A 22,960-nucleotide genomic window follows, 5' to 3' on the forward strand; every position below is an offset into this window, starting at 1 on the left:
GTCAGCAATGCCATCCAGCCATCTCATCCTCTGTCATCCCCTTCTCCTCCTGCCCCCAATCCCTCCCAGCATCAGAGTCTTTTCCAATGAGTCAACTCTTTGCATGAGGTGGCCAAAGTACTGGAGTTTCAGCTTTAGCATCAGTCCTTCCAAAGAACACCCAGGGCTGATCTCCTTCAGAATGGACTGGTTGGATCTCCTTGCAGTCCAAGGGACTCTCGAGTCTTCTCCAACACCACAGTTCAAAAGCATCAATTCTTCGGTGCTCAGCCTTCTTCACAGTCCAACTCTCACATCCATACATGACCACTGGAAAAACCACAGCCTTGACTAGACGAACCTTTGTTGGCAAAGTAATGTCTCTGCTTTGGAATATGCTATCTAGGTTGGTGATAACTTTCCTTCCAAGGAGTAAGCGTCTTTTCATTTCATGGCTGCAGTCACCATCTGCAGTGATTTGGGAGCCCCCCAAAATAAAGTCTGACACTGTTTCCATTGTTTCCCCATCTATTTCCCATGAAGTGATGGGACCGGATGCCATGATCTTCGTTTTCTGAATGTTGAGCTTTAAGCCAACTTTTTCACTCTCCACTTTCACTTTCATCAAGAGGCTTTTGAGTTCCTCTTCACTTTCTGCCATAAGGGTGGTGTCATCTGCATATCTGAGGTGATTGATATTTCTCCCGGCAATCTTGATTCCAGCTTGTGTTTCTTCCAGTCCAGCGTTTCTCATGATGTACTCTGCGTAGAAGTTAAATAAGCAGGGTGACAATATACAGCCTTGATGTACTCCTTTTCCTATTTGGAACCAGTCTGTTGGTCTATGTCCAGTTCTAACTGTTGCTTCCTGACCTACATACAGATTTCTCAAGAGGTAGATCAGGTGGTCTGGTATTCCCATGTCTTTCAGAATTTTCCACAGTTGATTGTGATCCACACAGTGAAAGGCTTTGGCATAGTCAATAAAGCAGAAATAGATGTTTTTCTGGAACTCTCTTGCTTTTTCCATGATCCAGCGGATGTTGGCAATTTGATCTCTGGTTCCTCTGCCTTTTCTAAAACCAGCTTGAACATCAGGAAGTTCATGGTTCACATATTGCTGAAGCCTGGCTTGGAGAATTTTGAGCATTACTTTACTAGCGTGTGAGATGAGTGCAATTGTGTGGTAGTTTGAGCATTCTTTGGCATTGCTTTTCTTTGGGATTAGAATGAAAACTGACCTTTTCCAGTCCTGTGCCCACTGCTGAGTTTTCCAAATTTGCTGGCATATTGAGTGCAGCACTTTCACAGCATCATCTTTCAGGATTTGGAATAGCTCAACTGGAATTCCATCACCTCCACTAGCTTTGTTCGTAGTGATGGTTTCTAAGGCCCACTTGACTTCGCATTCCAGGATGTCTGGCTCTAGGTCAGTGATCACACCATCGTGATTATCTGGGTCATGAAGATCTTTTTTGTACAGTTCTTCTGTGTATTCTTGCCATCTCTTCTTAATATCTTCTGCTTCTGTTAGGTCCATACCATTTCTGTCCTTTATCGAGCCCATCTTTGCATGAAATGTTCCTTTGGTATCTCTGATTTTCTTGAAGAGATCCCTAGTCTTTCCCATTCTGTTGTTTTCCTCTATGTCTTTGCATTGATCGCTGAAGAAGGCTTTCTTATCTCTCTTTGCTATTCTTTGGAACTCTGCATTCAGATGCTTATATCTTTCCTTTTCTTCTTTGCTTTTCACTTCTCTTCTTTTCACAGCTATTTGTAAGGCCTCCCCAGACAGCCATTTTGCTTTTTTGCATTTCTTTTCCATGGGGATGGTCTTGATCCCTGTCTCCTGTACAATGTCACGAACCTCATCCCATAGTTCATCAGGCACTCTGTCTATCAGATCTAGGCCCTTAAATCTATTTCTCACTTCCACTGTATAATCATAAGGGATTTGATTTAGGTCATACCTGAATGGTCTAGTGGTTTTCCCTACTTTCTTCAATTTCAGTCTGAATCTGGCCCTATATCGCTTTCTACAGCAGCACCAGGAAGCGAATGCAGAATCTCTGGCAACACCACAGCAGCACAAAGGGCACCGGGGTTTAGCAACCTTGGAAAGGTTGTGCAATCCAGTCTGTCTCCTCCAGAACTGGTCATGCTGAAACCACCACACTTTTAAGAAATGACGCAGAAGGTTCTGAGAGAAGGCGCCTCTGTTTCCACAGAAGCCTCGCGGGCCCTCCTTGGGCTGCACGATTCATCCTGGGGCAGCCTCGCAAGGCTCTGATCCTTGTCCCTGTTTTCTGGTCATTTTTGATTTGGGGCTGAGAGGCAGAGATCTTAGTTCCCCAAGCAGGGATCGAACCCCCTTCCCTGGGAGCATGGAGTCCTAACCACTCAACTGCCAGGGACATCCCCTGTCCTTGTTTTAATGACACAGGTCGTCTGCAGAAACACACATCTGGAAATGGCAGGCCCTGGCCAGGAACTGCGTGTCTGACCCAGTCAGAGGCTTTCTTTTGGGCTCCCAAAGTCAGACACGGCTCCAGTTGTGGGGCCTGAAAATCAGAATCTACCAGGATCAGAACCACCTCCCGGCACAGTGAGGCTCGAGGGTGCTGGCCTCCAGCCACTTGGTCAGGTGTCTGCTCACAGAGGAGAAGGGGCCACAGCCCCAGAGGGTTGGCAGCAAAAACCGTCCCCATGTCCCGAAGAAAGGTCCTGGCTCCCAGGGGAGGACGTGCCTCCCAGGAGGTGCATCTAGTCTCTTCGAGGTGCTGCCCCAGCCCCCACAGGGCTTCACCATGGTGCCCCCCCAGAGCTGCTGCCGGACCACCGTCCCCTCTGCAGAGGAGCAGCCCCCTGACTATTCCCACTGTTACCGTCAGCATCTCAGCCTTCCTCAACTTGTGGGAAAACAGAGAACTTTTGCTTTGGTTAAAAATAGAGTAAATTGGCAGCTTATGACCAAAATCTGTGAAGGAACAAAAGCCAACATCTAACTGGCTCTTCCTCCGAGCAGAGTGCCCTGCTGAGCGCTTTCTGTGTGCACACTCCCTGGGTTGTGACGTGAAGTGTCCCCCACCCTGTAGACAAGGACACAGTGAGGGGGTCCAGCTCGCGAACAGAGGGGCCCCAGTGCAGGGCCCAGCGCTGGGTCCGAGGCCCTGCTTCAGCCCACGGGGCCCGGGTCTGAGACGGAGGCTGGGGCTGCACTGGGCGGAGGGGGCCCCTCTGCACTGGACATCTGGGAGGAACACTGGCGGGGAAGCTCTGCCCACCCAGGCCCACCCTGGCTGCCGCCCCCACCAGGCTGACGGAGCGGATGCGCCCCTGATGCCCTCTGAAGTGTGGCAGGTGCGATGGCTCAGGGGGGATGCCTGCAGGGGGAGCAAAGCCCCACAGCCCCCGGCCCCACCCCGCCAGCCCGTGCAGAGTGGGACGGGGCCACGCACTCCCACGCGGTGAGCGGGAGAGAAGGCAGCTAATCATCAGGTCAAACTCTGGAAAAAGAGCACTGTGCAACCGCTCAGGGCACACACAGCTGTCACACGGCCTTCCTATGTCCCGTCTGCGCTGAGGGCCCCGAGTGCCTGAACTCAGGCCGGAAGCTGAGGCCCAGGCAGAGGGGTCTGCAGCGCGTCGGGCGGGGACACGGCATCCCAGGGCAGGGAGCCGCCCCTGCAGGGCCCACTCGCCCGGGGCACAGACAGCACGGGGCTCCCGCGGGCCTCCCCCGGCCCCCGAGTCCCTTCTGTAGTTGTTGAGCAAACGACAGCTCCGCCTCCGCAGAACTCTCCAGTGCCCGGCGCTGCTGCCAGGGCTGTGCCCACAGGCTCGCACGGCCAGGGCTCACGGGCAGGCAGTCTGACTGGATCCCCTTCCGGGTGAGGTGGCAGGGTGGGGGGAGGCCACAGACCGCAGAGCCCAGCAGCTCCTGTCTCCCCACCGCCTCTGGGGAGGTCCCCTCTTCCTTTCAGGTGCTGGGGCCACGGGGAGGGGGGTCCGTGTCCTGCAGTTCTGGGGACCAGGACCCAAAACCAGGGCCTGGGTAGGTCACAGCCCACCATGGACTGCGGTGCGGATCACTCCAGCCCCGTTCCACTTTGGGAGCGTGGACCGCTCTGCCCCGTCCAAGACTTCTAGCTTTCTCGGGGGTGGGGACCGCCCCGGCCCCATCTAGGTTTCTCGGGGGCGCGGACCGCCCTGGCCCCGTCTGGCTCTCTCGGGGGTGCTGACGGCCCCGGCCCCGCCTGGCTCTCTCGGGGTTGCGGAGCACTCCGGCCCCGCCCGGCCCCATCTAGGTTTCTCGGGGGCGCGGACCACCCCTGCCCCATCTAGGTTTCTCGGGGGCGCGGACCACCCTGGCCCCGCCTGGCTCTCTCGGGGACGCGGACCGCTCCGGCCCCGCCTGGCTCTCTCGGGGTTGCGGAGCGCCCTGGCCCCGTCTGGCTCTCTCGGGGGTGCGGACCGCCCAGGCCCCATCTAGGTTTCTCGGGGGCGCGGACCACCCCTGCCCCATCTAGGTTTCTCGGGGGCGCGGACCGCCCTGGCCCCGCCTGGCTCTCTCGGGGGTGTGGAGCGCTCCGGCCCCGCCTGGCCCCACCTGGCTCTCTCGGGGGTGTGGAGCGCTCCGGCCCGCCCGGCCCCATCTAGGTTTCTCGGGGGCGCGGACCGCCCTGGCCCCGCCTGGCTCTCTCGTGGGTGCGGAGCGCTCCGGCCCGCCCGGCCCCACCCAGGTGTCTCCGGGGTGGAACCGCTCCGGGCCGCCCGGCTTTCTTGGGTCCCAGGTCGGCCTCCGTCACCACATCCCTCCTCTGGTTTCTCGTCTCCAAAGGACACACACAACTGCACGGCAAGTCTGCTCAGGAGTCCAGGTGACCGCCTCGACCTCGGGCCCTGACCCCGCCACTTCCGTGAAGACCCTGCTGCTGACCAGGTGGTACCCTGGGGCAGAGGCCGCCTCGGGGACGAGGCTCCGCCTCCCGATGGGGGCAAAGCCCATGGGGAGACCTTGCTTCTTGCCAGACGCACCAGGTGGGCGAGGGAGCAGAAACCAGCCTTCCTGTCCCGAGCCTCCCTGCCACTCACACAGCAGAAGGCAGCCACCTTGTCATTAAGGAGATATATTAAGCTGTTTAATATCAGGTTTTCAGTGGCAGATGCTTGGGGCGGGCGGGCAGGTCGCTCCCTCAGAAGCTCCTGCTAATTCTGGCCCCTGTGGGGGTGGGGGTCTGTTTGGGAGAACGCACTTGTCTTACTCAGAACCTCGGGCATCCGCGCTCCACTCCTACCATCCTATCTCCCTGTCGGGAGGATTTTCCTGGAGGCCGCTGGCCTCAGGATGACCAACCTGAGGACGGGAGTCAGGCACAGAGCAGCCGGCCCCCGCAGGCCACGTGGCCGGAGTGTCAGGGACCAGCGCTGACTGGCCGCCCTCGGGGTCCCAAGGGGCTTTCACCCCCGCCAATCCCCGCTCCCCTCCCAGGGTCTCCAAGAGATAGCTCTTCAAAGTGGGACACGGGACAAGACGCTCACTCGTGGTTGGGTAAAATAATTAACTCATAAGACACTCAAGTGTCTTAAGGTGGATTTCATGCAAACCAATCTGAAAACAGTTCAAAGGTCTGTAACTGTAAAGCGTGCCTGACATCGCTTCCATTAAAAGGAGCTGTAGTGACACTCACTTTCCAAAGCAAAGGGGTGGGGATGGGGGGTAGGTTTGCTTGGAAGTGGAAGCTCTACTCTGCTCTAAATACTGTTCTGCCAGCTCGTCTGGGGTTTGAGGATGTGACTAAGGAATAGAATTAGAGTGGAAATGAGTGCTATCCCCGGCAACCGTGCACACAGGCCCCCAGTTCTTTTCTTCCTGTATTTAAGCCCCTGTTCCTCATCTTTTTATTCAAGGTAAGAAAAGATGCCCCTAATCTACTACACTGTGGAGTAAGTATTTAGCACCAAGGTGCCTGCTATGATGTTTTTCCTCCCCAGCATAGGGAATAGATTCTGGCTCATTCTTAAGGCTTTTTAAGAGCTCGGGTCTGCAATATTTCCTTTTGGGGCATAAAAAACAACTAGCTGATCAAACGACTCTTGAGACCCCCAATGTGGCCTCTTTCCCAGCACGAGGGAACTGTGACAGGAGTTTCTTCCCTCCTTTTCATCTTCTGCCCCTTTCACGACAGCACAGCGACGACCCCCAGGGAGCAGAGCCGAGACCCGAACACCAGAGAGAAGCACAAAGAGACTCTCTCCTGCTGTGCAGGAGGGTGTTTTCGGAAAGAATGACTTGATGCTTTGATTTGAACAAAGGGGATAATCTTTTCCAGAAGCTCCCAAGGAAACGTGTCATGGCCCATGAGGGCGGGCGTCCTGAAGGAGCTGGGGGCCTGGGAGACAGCACGGCCCCCACCTGCTCGACGGGGGCGACGCGGGGCTGGGCCAGAACCACACTCTCGGCAGGCTGTGGTAAGCTTTTTCTGTGTAGCTACTTCCCTGCCAACCTCCCTGCAACGGTTACAGATTTAATAATCACTCCAAATTCCCAGTGGGAGCAGGAGAAGACAGTGGACCCCTGTTGTCACCTGAGTTACGCAGTCTGGGCCCACAGCGAGCCAGCAGGCGTGAGTGGAGCTGGAGTGATGTCGCCCCGGGCCCTCGAGCCCGTGGATGGCAGCGCCCAGCACAAGGGCTGGACCAGCCACTAGGACCCGTGGGGCGGCCCGAGGCGGGCCCTCCGCTTGGACTCAGCTTCCCGGGGACACTGGACAGGTCACATAGCAGCCCCACAGCACCGCACCCAGGGCTCAATGGGGGTCAACTGAGGCTGCGGATAAACCGCAGGGCTCCGGGCAGCCTGGCATCCAGGGCAGGGGCTGGGCCTCCCCGGGGTAAATGCAGGAAGGGGACCCGGGTGCCAGCGGCCTGCTGAGGCAGGGCAGCCAGGCCGGCAGAGCACAGCGCGGCCTGGGGGCGGGGAGGCTGAGCTCCAAGAGAGGCGGCCTCCCACCTGCACTGCTTCTGCGGCTGCCTGTGTGTGCCCCTTGGGCCTCCTGACAGCTGCTCAGGGCCGGATTCTCTGGGAGGGGCTCGCACGCGCATGCTCTCGAGCGCACACACCCTCTCCTTCGTAACAGGAGCCTGCACACCTAGAGTCTCCTCATGCGTGGCGCCTGAGGAGCGGGCGGTATGGGCGCCCCCCACCCCCAGCAGAGACCCCGGGTCCAGGCTCCCCGCCAGGCTGTGCCCCACAGGCAGGGACCTGACGTCTCAGACCCTCGGGCCCCAGCAAGGCCTGGCCCGCCGCCCACTCCCGATTCACATTTAGACCTCGGAGCCTCAATTTCCTCCTCCTTGAAGGAGAGCTGGTGATAAAAATAAAACCACCTGACGTGTCAGTGACAGGGTCCCTGCCTCTGCCGGCCGGAGCGGAGGCTGTAGAACCCTGACGAGCTCGAGACGGGGAGGGCATGGGCCCTGGAGCGGGAAACCCTGGCCCAGCGCAGCAGCCTCACAGAGACCAAGCTGCAGCATGAACAAGGAGCGCGCGCGGCGGGCAGCGGCGGGCGTGTGTCCCTGCAGGGCCTGCAGCAACATGCCTCCCCTGCCAGGCTCCATAGGGCTTCTTCCAGACCAAGGCACCCATGGCAGGACAGAGGGGAGCTGCTGCCCGCAAACGCAGGGAGTGAGCTCCACGGGCCAGACATGGGTTAGGCCTGGCCTGGTCCAGGCGGGCAAGTCGTTCACCGCCTGTGAGCAGTCCAGGCTCTGCGTGTACCGCCATCACGGGCACTGGCATCCAGCCTGGGCACTGGGGGAGGCATTTCACAGACCCACCGGCAGCAAGGGAGGGGGGCAAGGCAGTGAGGATTCCCGTGTCAGGAACGGGAAGGCAGGGGTCACCCTGGGAGGCGGAAACTGCAGGAGTCACGGGAGCCCGGGGGCTGCCCGTTGTTCCTGATCTGGGCACCTGGGCACCTGGTTACTTGCCTGTGCTGCAAAGATCTGCTTACCATCTGCATTTCTGTATGAACGCTCCAGTCAATGCAAATCTATATTTTAAGAAGTTGGGACAGTGGGGAACTCAAAGCGTTGGTAAAGCTAAAGCTGTGGTGCGTTTTACGAGCACTGACGACATTTGCCCTTGATCTAATCACCCTCCCTGTCCAACATACAGAGGAAACCAATGCGGGCAGCGGTGTGAGCACAGAGCTCGGCTCACCTGTGTGTGGGAGAGGGCTGCGCCGTCTTCTCAAGTCCTAACCCAGCCTGTAACTGTGGCCTTGCTCAGAAATAGGGACGTGGCAGACGGGATTCACTAGGAAAAGATCCCGTGGATCGGGCTGGTCCTGAATCCAGTGCCCGACGTCCTCATAAGAAGAGGGTGGTCTGGACTGGGATGCACGGGACAGGCCGCGTGAACGGAGGTGGAAACACGGGTGACGTGGCCACGGCACAGAGCCGAGACTCGACGCCACACTCAGGAGGGAAAAGGCAGGAGGGACCCTCTGGAGCTTTTGGGGAGGCGGCACCGTGGTCTCCGACTTGGGAGCGAGAAAAGCTTCCCGATGCCTTGAGCGGCCCGGGCGGTAACGGCTCCCCATGGTAGCCCCGACGCCCACATGGCCCGGGCGGTAACGGCTCCCCATGGCAGCCCCGATGCCCACATGGCCCGAGCGGTAACGGCTCCCCACAACAGCCCTGATGCCCACATGGTGTGGACAGGTGGGGTTACAATCGAACTGTACTACACTTAAGGAGCCAGGAAGGAACCTACATGTTAGTGACGTCAAAGATCACAGTGGCCACTGCTTTGAGATCTGAATAGGGACCATGCAGTGGCCACTCCATCACACTGGCTTTCCTGGTGGCTCAGCTGGTAAAGAATCCACCTGCAATGCAGGAGACCTGGGTTCGATCCCTGGGTTGGGAAGATCCCCTGGAGAAGGGAATGGCCGCCCACTCTAGTATTCTGGCCTGGAAAATCCCATGGACTGTATAGTCCACGGGGCCCTAAAGAGTTGGACACGACTGAGTGACGCTCACTCTCAGTGGTCTTTCCAGCTCCACCTCCTGCTGGCTGGTGCCCTCGGGCATGTCCCCGGCCACTCTGAGTTTCAGCCTGCCTGTCTACAACCACGGCTACAGGCAACAGTGGCCTCTCTGTCTGGCCCATGAGGCCTGGCGTGGTGCCCTTTCCTGGACCTACGACCTCAGCCCCACCTGCCTCCAGGCCAGGTTGGGGCCTTCCTTGGGGGCACCTCCCACTGTCCCCCCAGCTCCCGAGCCCTGGATGACAGGTGCTCGTTAAGCCAGACTTGAAATGACACATTTCAGATTCCCTGAGCCTGGCCCACGGGGCTTTTCTCTTTCTCTTCTGGTTTGCGAGCAAGGCTGGGTCTGCAGAGTTCCAGCAGCAGGCCCCTCTGTCCCGGGGGTGTCGCCTTGCTGTTAGAGTTATTCTTGCCTCAAAGCGACCTGGGGGACGTGTGCTTCCCTTCCCTCCCTGCATCTGAACATGCTTTGGATCCCAAACCACACGCAGCACAGAGGGCGTGGTAGCTCTGGGTTTCAAACTCTCAGGTGGTCACCCGGCTGTTTTGGTGGAGACAGGGATTTCAAAGCAGCCTCGCCAGGCTGCGGGGAGTGATGAGTCTCTGCTGGCCAGCGACCTGAGCAGAAGCACAGCTGCAGCTGGGTCTGCAGCCTGCGTCCAGCTGTGCACCCTAAACAGCTCACTCAATCGTTGTCATCCTTCTAATGCCTACAACTCAAAACTGAAAACCTCAGGACACCCAGACAGTCAGGAAGGACGGACCTGGGGAGGGGGCTGCAGTGGCTCCCAGACCCCCACCAGTACGAACCCACGGCCTCACTGGCTGAAGACAGATAAGTCCCAGAAGGGCCGGGACCCAAAGCTTCCTGTTGTCCAGCCTCAAGCAGCAGAAGGCGACTGCAGCCCACAGATGGCATGGGGGCTGCAAGGTCTTACAGAAAGGATGCCCTCTGCGATGCAGCCCTGCCCCATGCTCCTGGCCCGCCTGGACACCCCTGACAGGGCCCCCTGGCCACTGTCCCCCAGGCCGGAAGCCTTCACTCTCTCGGCCCCAGCAAGTCTGTCCCCGGGCCCAGGGCATCTGCCTCCCCCTGCCCCGACGAGTCTCTAGGACCCAGGCTTGTCCCCGTCCTCACCCCACACCTCACCTCTTGTTCCCGGGGAGCCCTCCCGCCCTCCCAGCTCTGTCCCTGCACAGCGCGGGAAGAGATCATATCCAGTCCAGATGCCCGCCAGGGCCTGGCCCCTGCCTCTCTCCAGCTGCCTGGCCTCATCTCCCCACAAGCTCTGTCCCAGGGAACTTTCTGTGACTCTGGGCATGTCCAACATGGCACCACCAGCCACGTGCAACCCCTGATGGCCCAGGTGTGGCGAAAGACTAGGCTGCAACTTCATCTCGTTTAAGTTAATCTCAGTTTAGAAAGCCACATGGTAGTCCTCCACACAGTGGCCCTGCTCCTCCAGCCTGCAGAGGCCACCCAGTCCTAGAATGTGTCACCCCCTCCAGGCTGGACTCCTGGCCTGGGGTGATGCCCACTTGACGTTCACACGCGTGTTCAGCCCTCCTTCCCCCATCCGTCCTGCAGACCAGGCCTGAGCACCAGGCCCCGCACCCCATGGTCAAGGCCCTCAGAGGCAGGAGCACCAGGCCTGAGTCAAGCCTGCCCCTGAGCCTGGCAGGAGGCCGGGCTGGGCTCGGTGTGAGTGCGGTGGCTGAATATACATTTATGCCAGGAGGTGGTCACAGCCAGTGTCATGAGCAGGCCTGGAAGCTTCCTTACTAAGAAGCATGGTGAAATCTGATGTACACTCTGGCTTATCTGTGCAGTCTCGCCCAGCTTCGCCAAACCACCAACCCTCCCGGCTTCCTTTCATAAACGTGGTGCCCTGTCTCCTAAAGCCAGTCCAGTAGAGTTTAGACCTCAGTCCTTTGCCTACAATGCCCTCGTTGACATTTGGGTAAACTGAGTCCCTGGGAGGGAAGGAACTTACTGGAGGTCACACATGCATGGCCTTGCCAGGCCTCCTGTCTCTGCGGACACACCAGGGCTTCCATCTAGGCACACACGTCACCAGCACCGCTGCGAGCTAGCATGGACTTCTTCTGACATTAAAATTTAAATACCACACCAGAGCACGAGCGGCAGCAACACGATAGTTGGATCCAACGTCCTCCAAACGAGAACCCTGTGCCTCAGAAGACTCCCGTGTGTGATGAGGGCCTTGAACCCAAATAAGAATTCTCGCAACTTACTAACGGAAAGACAACCAACTGAACAGAAAGCGGCAAAGACCTGAACAGACGCTTCTCCAAAGAAGATCCAAATGGCCAACAAGGACGTGAGATGATGCTCGCAGTCATCAGTCCGGAGAGAACTGTGAGTCACAACCGCAGAGAGACACCGTCCACCCCCCACCAGGATGGTGAGGATCAACAAGGACCATAAAGACAAGGGCTGCGGAGCCTGCAGAGATCGCTGGGGAGGGCGGCCGCTGGGAGAGGCGGCTGCAGCTTCTCAGCAGCCGCACCGTTATTCTGGACCCGGCAGTGCCGCTCCCAAGCTTCACCCAAAGAGGTGGAGGCCTGTACACAGATGCTCACACAACGCCGCCCATGCACTCGAGAAGTGGAGCTGAGGCAAATACCCGTTGACAGGCGAGAGTAAAGTAAAGCAACTAAGTCGAGTAAAACGTGGCCCACTCACACCAGGCAGCATTGTCCAGTGTTCAGCCACAGAAAGGAAGGAGGCTCAGGTACGCGCCACGCTGTGGGCACCCTGAACACCCAGCGCTCTGCGAGAGAAGCAGATGCAGAGGCCAACAGTGACTGACGCTGTCCACGTGAAATCCCAGGACGGGCAAGTCCACGGAGACGGGAAGCAGACTAGTGGTGTCCAGGCCTGGAGGAAGGGCAGCTCTTCACAAGGTTTCTTTCCGGAGTAACGGAGCAGTTCAACACTGTGGGGACGGCCGCACAGTTCTGTGAATGTGCTGAGAGCTACTGGGTGACAGACTCCAAGTGGCTGAATTGCGCTCTATGCGAATTGTATGTGGATAAAGGTGTTAAAACATCTTACTCTAACACTAAAAGCAAGACTATCCAGCAACTGACAGGCCAACGTGCTAGTTATCCATTTTTCAACGTCTATTAAAATATACCCATTAGACCATGAGTGGCCCCCTCACACCACGGGGACCGCAGCCTGCAGCCCTGCCAGGCTCCCCTCCCGCCCCAGGACCACTCCTGTCTGGGTCCTCTCAGCACACGTCCTTCAGGATCTCAGAGAAAAACTACCACCTGATTAATTCAGAACATTCAGCTTGCAGAGCTATTACGAGCTCACCGAAGAAAGTTGGGTTTTTTTTTAAGGGAATTATTAATCACATATTTATTTTCTTAATGCTATGGTCAGAAACCACAGCTGCTTTCCTGCTCAGAACACGGCCGCAGGGGCAGGAACGGTGTGCCCCAGGGTCATCGGGAGGGTGGCGGCTGCCAGCGACCAGACCTCAGTGGATGCCGGATTTGGGGTGGGTCAGAGCCCAGAGCCAGGGTCGGCTTGGGCCAGGCCAGCCAGAGTGGCAGGAGGGCTGGCCAGGGCATGAGGTCAGCAGCGTGAGCCTAGCAGAGCCTGCCCTGCGGCCAGGGCCAGCTGCCCGGGAGTGCAGCGTGCAGGGAGGCTGGCCGTGCACACATCCGTCCTCCGGCCTCAGCCTCCCCGGCCCCCGGGGGGTTCCCCACCGTTTCCACGCTTCAGCCCGGCCTCAGCCTCAGCCCATGGGACACGGGCCACGCCCTAGGCTGTCCCTCTGTGCGCGGCCCTCCAACAGGAACTTTGACGTCCTTCCTAGGACACACAGGCTGAGGGCAGAGAGTTCAGGGCAGGTGTGAACTCTGCAGCCTTTCCACACGGCCTCCGGACCCTGGCTGCCCCGGCTGCCAGGGCACAGAGGCTGCCACTCACGCCTCCTGTGACCACGGAGGTGACGGTCACCTCGCGGTAGGGGGAGGCTGGGTAGGCCGAGAGGGGCTCAAGGCTGGGTGCCCTGGCCTTGGGAGGCTCCAGAGTCTGGGCCAGCCTTGGGGGGTCTGCACCGCCTTGCCAAGCCCTGGTTCCCGCATCTTTATGCGGCAGAAGAATGATAACAGTGACGTCCTCTAACCCACAGACGTGCGTGAGCACCAAACCACAGTGTGCAAGCCCTCGACACAGGCGTGGCCCCAGGGCACTGGCACGCACGGCACGGCTGGACGCCCAAGGTGAGGACTGACCGGGACAGTCCCCCGAGAGCCCCTACCCCCACCCCAAGCCAAGGTGCGGAGCCCAGAGCCACCGCCCTGGCGGGCCGCCAGAGTCCCAGCAACACAAAGCCCCGAGCCCCGGGGCCCCTGCAGAGGCTGCCCTGCCCGCACCACTGGACTCCTGTCCTCCAGGGCCAGGCGTGCCCCCCTCCCCACCTCGTGGCTCTGCGCACACCCGGGGTTGATCTGCTGGACTGTGTTTGATGCATCTTGGAGACGAGAGGCCTGTGCCCCAAAGTGCGGCTGAGGGGGTGACAAGGACGTGGTGGGTTTTGGTTCTTGTCCTGGATTTCTGTGACTGCCAGGGAGCGCCAGGCCCACTGGTCACTGGGCCAGCAGTGAGTGTAGGAGCCTGCCCCTGCCCAGAGCATCCTCCTCCCCAGCACATCGCCGAGGGCCTGAAGGGGCCCCTCTACTCAAGCTGCAGCCTGAGAGGGCACGCAGGTGCCCACGGTGCCAGGGAGTTCCGTCTCCTCCAGGGCCCGAGGGGCCCATGTGAAGCCCACCTCACCCTTCCTGAGCACGGGGCATGTGAGCTCAGGTGGTCGTCACAGTCATAGAGCAGCGGTCAGCCAGAGGTCTCCCCGAGTCCACAGGAAACGTGGACTCCTTTCCACACTGACAGAGTGGCCTCATGGGCCCCTGGGGGTGCAACCTGTGCTTTAAACACGATGAACCCTCTCGTCAGGACAGAAATGGCCCATGTGAAACTAACCGAACAGCCCACGGGAGACACCCAAGCCCCGGGACCGCCAGGGTGGACACCACAGGCCACAGATGCACGTGCTGAGTCTCCGGGGCTGTCTGCCTTCCAAACGTCCCTTCTCCACCGTCCCCACAATTTTCAGATGCCACTGAGTGCTTCCTTTTGATTTTGGGAGCACAGTTTCTATTTTATCTGGAATAGGGATCAGGGGTCAAATCAGCTGACGTGCTAGCTTCAGAAATAAAGCTTCACGGGCACAGCTGAGCCCATGCACACAGAGCCTGGCTGCCTTCTGGTGAGGAGACCAGGGCTGAGTGGCTGAGACGCAACCTCACGACCCTCGCCCCCTGCCCCGGCACTTACTTCATGGGTTTGAACAGCGCCTGCCCGTAGTTCTGGAAGGTCATGATGAGCTTGAGCTGTGTGCCGCCGGACTTCATGGCTGCAGTGGGAGGGAAAGAGCCCGGTCACCTGCTGCCCACAGAGGCCTGTGAGCGCGGACGCACTGGTGGAGAGGGGAGCCGGAGACCCGGGCGCGGCGGGTCAGGAACGGAGGCCTGAGACAGGCAGTGTGTTCAGGGTCAGGAAGGGCTGCCCGGGCTGGAGGAGCCGTAGCAGGAGGGTGGCCAGGCCTGGGAAACGGGCGACAGTGGATGGATGGGAGGGATGGGAGGGCCGCAGACGGGGGCGGGGCGCTTGGCTCCCCGCTCACCCACAGCCGCCTCTCTCGAAGGGGGCTCCGCACCCTCGCCCAGCACCCCCATGGGGCTGGGGCAGGGCTGAGACCCACTCCCAGGAAAGGGAAACCACAGCACCCCCGGTGGAAAGCAGCTCCCGCCCGGGGCTCGGGAACCCACTCAGAGCGCCGTCCGCTGGAGTCCAGGGCCGCGGCCACCGTCAGCTCAGCGTGGACGGAGCGGGCGCTGGGTCAGCACCATGGGGACTCTGTGTTTCGCTTCGCCCGACAGCGGAGAGAACAGGGAAGGGATGCAGCTGTTCGCCGCCTCCCCCTGGAGCCCTGAGGCGCCTGGGTCCTTCCTCCGGGATGACAGAGGCCTTCTGGCCCCAGGCTGGGCATCCGGCTTACAGGGTACTCTTGATTCCCCGATGCTGAGTCGGAAGAGCTCCGGGCACTAGGGCCTGAAGCAGTGGTGTCCCCGGGTGGGCCTGGGACTGTGGCCTTCCTGGAACAGGAGCTGCCCTCCTGAGGGGCCTGCTCACTAGGCAGGGTGGCCTCGTGGCCCCCAGACCCCTGGGGCAGCTGCCAGAGAAGGCCAGTGAGTGTCCGGGGAGTCCATCCAGTGGAGCCATCTCCTCTGCTCACCTCCACCCACAGCTCCGTCCTGACCTGGACAAACAACAGCAGGGCCTGCGCTTCAGGTCAGAGGCTGCCCGAATCCTCTCCTGCAACGTGACTTCTTTTTAAATGACTCAGAGCACAGAGTAGTCAATTGTGTCATTTACTCTGTATGCGTAATTGTCCACGATATCGATTTAATCGTCACCACCGTCACCAGCAAGCCCAGACCTCCACAGGCCTGGCTTCAAGCTGCACGGAGGCAGACAATATCTGAACTCTTTAAAGGCGGCCAAGGGCCATTACCACGAAGCCAGGAGCCAGCGGTAAAGAAATGTCTCTGGGGGTCTGGAAGGAGCCACTCTCTTTGCCACACCTTCTCTCACGTTCCAAGACTGAAGAGACCGCTCAGGGCGGGACCGAGCCGGGAGCTGGGGGCGGGAATGAGCTGACCAGGGCAAGCCCGCCCTCTCGGAGGCCTGTTCGCTTATTTGCAGGATGGGACTTGGGAGACAGGCTGGATTTCTAGCTCTTCTTCCATTCTAAGCTCAAAAGGACGGCGGTGCTGAACCCTGACCCCAAGGGCGGTTCCAGGCTCCCCAAAGTGCTGCACCCCAGGCTCCCAGGGGCCTCTGAGGGCTGCTCCCACCCACAGGTCAGAGTAGTGCCAGGGCAGGGCCCCCAGCGGCAGACAGCTCTTGTCCAGGGACCCCTGTCTCTAAATCCACCCTGTGGTTTTGTGAGGCCAAGGGCCCAGGCAGAAGCCACTGTCTCAGCACTGGGGTTTTTAATCCAAACAGCCAGCCAGATGGGAGAGCCAACCCCACCGCCCCCGCCCCAGGGAAAGCGTCCATTCTCCAGGGGAGCCCTGTGCCTGGCCAGACCAGCCGCACTCCCAGTGAGATGCTCTGCTTCTCCAGGAAGAGGGTCTCCTCCTGAGTGTGAGTTCCCAGGAGTGCCTCCAGGCCCAAGGCCATGCAGAGTGGGGCTGAGCGTCCAGCTGAGGCCTTCACCAGGCTCCGGGTTGCCCAGCACTGCCACCCTGTGCAGAGGTGCCCCAGCCTCTGTTCCCACCTCTCAGCAGCCCTCGAGGCAGGCCTCAGACACACACCCTCTAGGGCATCCAGCCCAGAGGGCCTGCAGCTGGGGCGGGGCGGGGCGGGGCAGGGGCAGAGCCCGGGACTTAAACACACTGCCGTGTCTGCAGAGGAACATGAGAACGTTCACTCCAAGACAGAAAAACGAAGATTCAGAAACAGCCTCTCATTTTAGGTTTTGCCTCCATGTCCATTCATGTTGGGTCGGGTTTTGCTGTCAAATGGGTTATGATTTTGGATTTGCAAGCTGGAGATTACAGGGTCGAGGTTATGACCACCTCTGTGATCCGCAGAGACTCCAGGAGGCCCACAGATCTGGATTTGTCTGCCCAGAGCCACTCCGGCCCATGACTGGGGGAGCCGGGACACCCTGAGCCTGCTGTTCACTGCGGGGGACGCCGCCCAGGACCGTCACCAGTCTTCCCATGCTCACTGGGCGCCTGTGAGTGCCAGCCTGGGTTCTGACCGGCCCACAGATTAGGGCCAGCTGGCCAGGGTCGTCCAGCAGCAAGGGCAGCTCCAACAGCCCGCAGGACACAGCTGGGCAGGCCCTCAGTCCAGGCCCCACTGCTGGGCACAGAGCAGGCTAGGGCTTGGGGGTGGGCCACTGGGATGTCAGGCAGCCTGGGCACCAAGCCTGGGACGGGCAGACCCGACGGGGTGGCCCAAGGTCAGTCCCCAGGGCACGGACGAGGCCCATCCTCTTCCTCCAGGGCTCCCAGGCCCCTGGGCGCAGAGCAACGTCTGGTGAGAGCGATGCGGCCGGCCGTGCCCTGAGGACTGAGGGGAGCCTGGCCAGCCTGTGGGGCCCTCCCAGCCCTGCCTCTGCCCAAGGCCCTGCTCAGAGCCCGAGTCAGTGCAGCACACGCCTGGCGCATAGGCCAGCTTCCCGGACTAAGACGCAATGTGCCCAAGCCTACTGGACGGATGGGAGACCACGGTGGGCAGTGGCTTGCAAGCGTGAATGCTTCGGTCCCCTAAGCCCTAGTTTTCAAACGCTGGTGTAGTTTCTCCCCAAAGTCCTGTGTCCTCTGCTGGCTTCCACTGTGAAAGCCTTTGCCCCATCCAGGACCCAGTCCTGCGGGCTGGCGGTCCCCTCCTCCCTTATCGCCCTGGACTTTCTCTGCCCATCCTGTGTGCACTTCTGGGCCCCCAGGAACAAGCAAGTCAGGATGTTGCAGAAGCCTGCCGGGGTTGGGCTTACCCCAGCCGCCTGCCCAGACAGGGCCCTGAGACGCGGAAGGTGCTCAAGAGAGCCTGTTGAACAGACGATGAGCGGTCACCACACTGGGCGTTTCTCTAACAGCCTCGTCTGCTCAGGAGGGCAGGGGATGCGGCAGCTGCAGCTTCTCCCCAGCAGTCCCCGCCGGCCGCACAGACCGCCTTCCAGCACACAGGTAGGCTGGAGGCGCTTAGATTCCTCCTGGGTGGCGTCGAGGAGGGGAGACCACCACCTTGCCCCGGCCGGGAGGGTGTTCATCATGTTCTCAGGGTGAACAGCTAGGAAGAGGGCGGGTGCCAGAAATAACTCAGCGCCGGGCTGAGACACCCAGCGCGGCCTCTGAGGAGCTTTGGGAACCCCCAGCCGCCAGCCTCGCAGGCAACACCTAGCTCCCTGGCACCAGAGACAGACAGAACCCGGGTTAGCAGAACCTTTAAGACACAGGACAGTCCCGACGTCAGGAAGATGTTGCCTGGAGCCCCCTGCTCCCAGCACTATGCTCCCGAGTCCTCCTCCACCCTCTGGGCCTTCCAGGACTTCTCCTCCCACCCAGGGCCTCTGCCCGCCCCCTCTGCTCTGGGAGCCACTGGTGACTAACCGGGGACCTTCACAGACAATCTCCTACAGGCCCGAGAACAATGGCACCAAACCTCCACACTTAGAGACCACCGCCGACACATTTTCTTGAAATCAGTAACTGGATGCCCTGAATCCTCTGCTTCTGCAGATCCCAAAGTCCTCAGAGATGTCACCTCGGTGCATGGCGCTCTGCCCCGGGCAGAGTGGAGCCCCGGTCACTCCCCGTCCACCCCGAATCCAGGAGCAGATGTGAGCTCCAGGAGCCTCTGGCCTCTCTGCGGTGTCTCCCTGCGGCTGCCAGGGCTGACCCTTCCCCACCTGCAGGGTTGGCCCCCACCCCCCTGCCCGGCGGGACAACAGGGTGGGCTGGGCGGCATCCTGTCCTGCCTCGCTTGTTTTGGAGCAGAAAGCAGCCCTTCCCTCTCCCCCACATCCCCTCAGTTACAGAGAGCACTGAAGGCCTGTGGGTGCCTCCTCCAGGAAGGCTGCTGGTATAACTCGCCCAGGAGGTGATACTTCAGCAAGGAGCCGGCCGGGCACAAGGGCACCTACCCACACTGGTGATCTTCTGGGTGCCCAGGTCTTGGAGCAGGGCCCCCACTGCTGGGTTGTGTCTAGAGTACAGCTCATATCGGTTGATGCCGATGTGGAACTTGAGCCAGTTGGGATAGGAGTCCACGGCCGCCTCCCCGGTGGGCAGGAATTCATCCTCAGGACCTTCGTGTGGCCTGCACAAATGAAGGTGACCCAGGTCAGCAGGGAAAGGACAAACAGCAAGGCCTCAGGACGGACGGGTGAGTTGGCCCCGATGCCAAAGTTTTCACTGTGGATCCAAACAAATGTGGGTTTATTTAGAGGAGCCTCTGCTCAAACAGGACCCTGCGACGTCCGCACTTTTTCTGTGGCTGTTGTTCAACCGACTAATAACATATCTGAGGGCCCGTAATTCTCACTTACCCTCGAGAGACGCCGCAGACAGCTATAACTAAAGGAGACCAAACCCAGACTGTCAGGGCCTGGCCCCGCCGGGTCTGTCCTGGGGTCTCTGAAACAGCCTGACAAGCACGTTGCCAGCCTGGGGTATGAGGGGCTGCTGCCTTCCTGGGAGCAGATGAGCCCAGTCTGGCGGAAGCCTTCGCTGGGTCTTCTGCTTCAGGGCAGCAATGATGCAAGAGGCTAAATTTGATTTTCAGGAAGCAGCCTTGGGTGGGGAGAGAGGAAAGTGGTGCTCACTCCAGCCCAGGCGCAAATCGAGGACCTGCTGCCCACGTGGCCCGTCCTTGTCTCTGGAGTCAAAGGGCCAGTCGGAGGGAGGACAGAGCCTGTTTGCTGCCGGAGGGAACAGCGGAACTTGTCGAAGTGCTAATTCACCTGCAAGTGAGGCCTTTTCAGCCAAATGCTGCCCCAAGACGGACATGACGGTCACAAGAAGCTGCCCAGGGGCCCCATCACTGACTGCTGGCTCCAGGCTCGCTCTCTCTCCTACAAAGAGGCTCAGGCCTGGCTCACGGCTCCGCCTCTCAAATTGCTGAGCATTTCGGTGAACCTGGCCAGCAGACAAAGCTCAGAGGCTACCAAACAGCTTGGTGTGTTTAGACTGAAAACCCTGGGCCTGATCCAAATGCAAAGGAGAAAGGCTTTTATGAGATGTTTTGGAAAGCTGGCCTTTCCCCTCAGCTGCTTGGGTAACCTTTCGCAGGTAGTTATTTATGTTGGCCTTGCTGCTGGTTAATATTTCATCACCTGGGCTGCAGCATCTGCTTACTTTGGTCTGTGTGGCCGAGGGCCTTGGGGGCAGGGGTTTAAAGCGGTTAAAGGGATGCCCCTGGGGGACGCCACTTGCCTTTTAGGGAGCCGCTGCTGTCTGCAGCTGGCAAGGTTGGCACCCTGGCTAGGAGAACCCCTCAGTAATGCCTCAGGGGGGTCAGCATGCCCTCACTAATTTTGTTCTCAGGGACTGGTTTACAAAGCTCCTTAGGCTGCTTCAGACCCTCCTGACGTGTCCACCAGAGCAGCGCTGCCAAGTCCCCGGAAGCCGGCAGCCAGTCGCTTCCCAAGGAAGCGCTTTCGCTCCCTGCCCGAGTCCCTTTGTGAGCCAGAGATCAGGCCCTGCAGGCCAGCACTGCTTTCCGGGAAGTGCAGAACCGACTCTTCCTGGCTCCCGCCTGCCCCGCCTGCCTTCCAGGCCAGTGGCCACAGGGAAGAGCTCCCAGCCGCCCAGCAGTCCTCCTCAGGGAGGCGGTCATTCTGGAGACAAAGGCAGTGCCTGGAGCCTGCCTACTGCGTGCCCCCAAACTCCCCTTCCTGGGGCTCCTATTGCAGGGTCCACGCCCCAGGGAGTCCCTGACCCTGACGCTCTGTACACAGCACCTCGGATGTGCAAGGGCACCTCCCGGGAAGCAGCCCTGGGTGGGTCTTTATTCTCAAATGGCTCCTGGCTGCCTCGGGAGTCCAGCCTTCCAGCGCCCACCTCAATGACCACCGCCCCACTCACCAGTCTGGGTTCTCCGCCGTCGCTGCCTTGGGGTTGAACCTGATGTCACTGTTCACGTTGAAGAGGACATCGCCCTCCGTTAGAGGTGGAATGGGGACCTGGTACAGTGGGTGCTGGAACAGCCTGGTTAGGAGGGAGCCGTCCCCGCTCAGGCCAGGGGGCAGCACAGGTCCACGCGGGCCGGGGTCGCGGGGGAGCGGCCGGTGAGCCGGATCTGGGGGGCGCCGGACTCCAGGATCCTGCCCCGGCGGGGCGCCCTCGGCCGCTTCGGCTGCGGGGGGCAGTTTCTCAAGCGAGTGGGATGTGAGATTGGAGGAAGGGTCGGAGCTGAAGTCCTGCAGGATGCGCAGCGTGTGCTTGTTGGGCCAGCCCGCGTCGCCGGCGGCGGAGGCTGCGGCCTCCAGCTCCCCTCCGGGGTGTCCGCGCGCCTGGGCCCAGCCGGGGGCCGCCGCCTCCGCCGCGGGCTGCGCGCAGGAGCAGCCGGGCTCCCCCGAGGGCCGCGCGGCGCTCCGCTCCAGCTTGGGCAGCAGATCCAGCACGAGGTGCAGCGCGCAAGCCGCCAGGAAGGCCATCAGGATGAGCACGCGGAATCTGCGCACCAGAATCATTTTCATGGTCCCGGACGAGCGCGGCCTGGACCTCCGGGCGCCCCCGGAGCGCCGCCCGCCCGTGCCCCTCTAGCCTTGACTCGGCACGAACGCGGTGCCGCCGCGCGGGTCAAGGTCCATCTGGCGTCGGCCAGCTACCAGCCCTGGGGCTGTCCCATGCGGAGGGCGCCCGACGCCAAAGCGCCCGCTCGCCCGGCCATGTCCGGGCAGTTCCCTCTCTCCTCTCCGGAGCGGCGGCGCCCTCGGCCGGCCCGGCCCAGCGGTCCTGGTCCGCGGAGCTAGGGGCACAGCCTGGTGAGGCCCCGCACACGTAGCGGCCCGCTTGGGTCTCCGGGGCCGCGGCCGCGCTCATCAGGCGCTCAGGGGCCGGATACTTAGGCCCATCCCGGCCCAGGCGCGGCGGCCCGGAGGTGGCGGCGGCAACCGTGCGGCGCAATCCGATCCGAGGCTCGGAACAGTCTCCACGGCTTCGTGGGCCGCGCTGGGTGCCCGGCCGGCCAGGCGAAGGGGTGGCTCCCTGGGCAGGGGTCGGCGCTCTCTCGCGCGCGCGCGCGCCGCGGCCCGCAGGTGGGGACCTGGTAGGGAACCAGGGCGCGGGGCCGCTGGGACTGAGGAGAGGGCGGGAGCAGGGCCGGCAGGGGCAGGGCGCGCGGAGCGGCCGGCGTGGTCCCGGGCAGGTGCAGCGGCCGTCCCCGAGCGCGGCGCCCTCGCGGCCCAACCTCTCGGCGCCCGGCGCCCCGGCGGGCGGGCAGATATCCGAGCGCCGCGGAGCCGCCCCCCGCGTCAGCGCCCGCAGATTGGCGGAGCCGGCGTCCCGGGAGCCCGGGCCTACTCCGCTGTCTCCTTTCTCCTCCCCTCGGCCGCGCCCCGCGATGCTCTGCAGCGCTGGGCCCGCTACGGAGAGGGCGCCTCCTCCCCGCGGTGTGCCGAGGGAGCGCGGAGAGCCAGGCGGAGGGCGCGGGGACCGCGCTGAGCAGGCTCCGCCGAGAGGGGCCCTGCGCCCCGACCTCGGCCCGCTTCAGCCTCCCGGCTCTCCCGGAAGAGCCGAGGGCCGAAACCCGGGCCAAGTCCCTCCCTGAGGCCGCTGGGCGTCTGCGCCGCCGAACGAGCTCCCCCCGGGCGGCGACCTTGTGCCCCACGCCCCCGCCTCGGGCGGGTCCCGCGCCCCTGGCCGGGCGGACGGGGAGGCGGGGGTGTTGTGGCCGCCGCCCCTGGAGAAGATGAGGGGGGCGGGGTGTTTGGCCCAAACCCGGAGGGGAGGCCTGCGCAGCTTCGGGGCTACTGCGCGCAGGCCACTCCACCTCCAGGGGACCAGCCTGCTCCTTAACTCTGGCCCCGCCGGCGCCCGGGTTAGAATCCGCCTGGCACGGAGAGAGGGGCCTGGGTGTGCCGAACCTCCCTCGCTTTGGGCGGGACAGTGTGTGTTTGTGTGGACAGAGTGTGTGTGTGTGTGTGTATGCATTGACCTCCCCACATTAGCAGAATCGGCCACCTACAGCTAGAGGGGCGGTACCCCTCGGCCCACGCAGCTTCTGGACCCCCAGTAGGAAATATTAATGTGCATTTCTGCCTGAAATCATAGTTGGGACGGGAGGTGAACTTTGCCAAGGGAGACGT

The 22,960-nt window shown here is 61.1% G+C and overlaps 1 protein-coding gene across 1 annotated transcript in view; it reads right to left on the reverse strand.

The window, feature by feature from the left end:
• The window catches only part of FAM20C (FAM20C golgi associated secretory pathway kinase), a 34,527-nt gene extending 12,521 nt beyond the window's left edge, over positions 1–22,006 (reverse strand). Inside the window, exons 1-3 of the mRNA XM_019987205.2 lie at positions 20,736–22,006; positions 18,794–18,969; positions 14,410–14,488 (exon numbers count right to left, since the gene is read on the reverse strand). Of these exons, the coding sequence (XP_019842764.2) occupies positions 14,410–14,488; positions 18,794–18,969; positions 20,736–21,349 (869 nt within the window). The 5' untranslated portion in view covers positions 21,350–22,006. The remainder of the gene's footprint in view (positions 1–14,409; positions 14,489–18,793; positions 18,970–20,735) is intronic.
• Positions 22,007–22,960: the final 954 nt, after the last annotated feature.

The sequence above is a fragment of the Bos indicus genome, chromosome 25, assembly GCF_029378745.1.
Source record: "Bos indicus isolate NIAB-ARS_2022 breed Sahiwal x Tharparkar chromosome 25, NIAB-ARS_B.indTharparkar_mat_pri_1.0, whole genome shotgun sequence".
Taxonomy (NCBI): Eukaryota; Metazoa; Chordata; class Mammalia; order Artiodactyla; family Bovidae; genus Bos; species Bos indicus.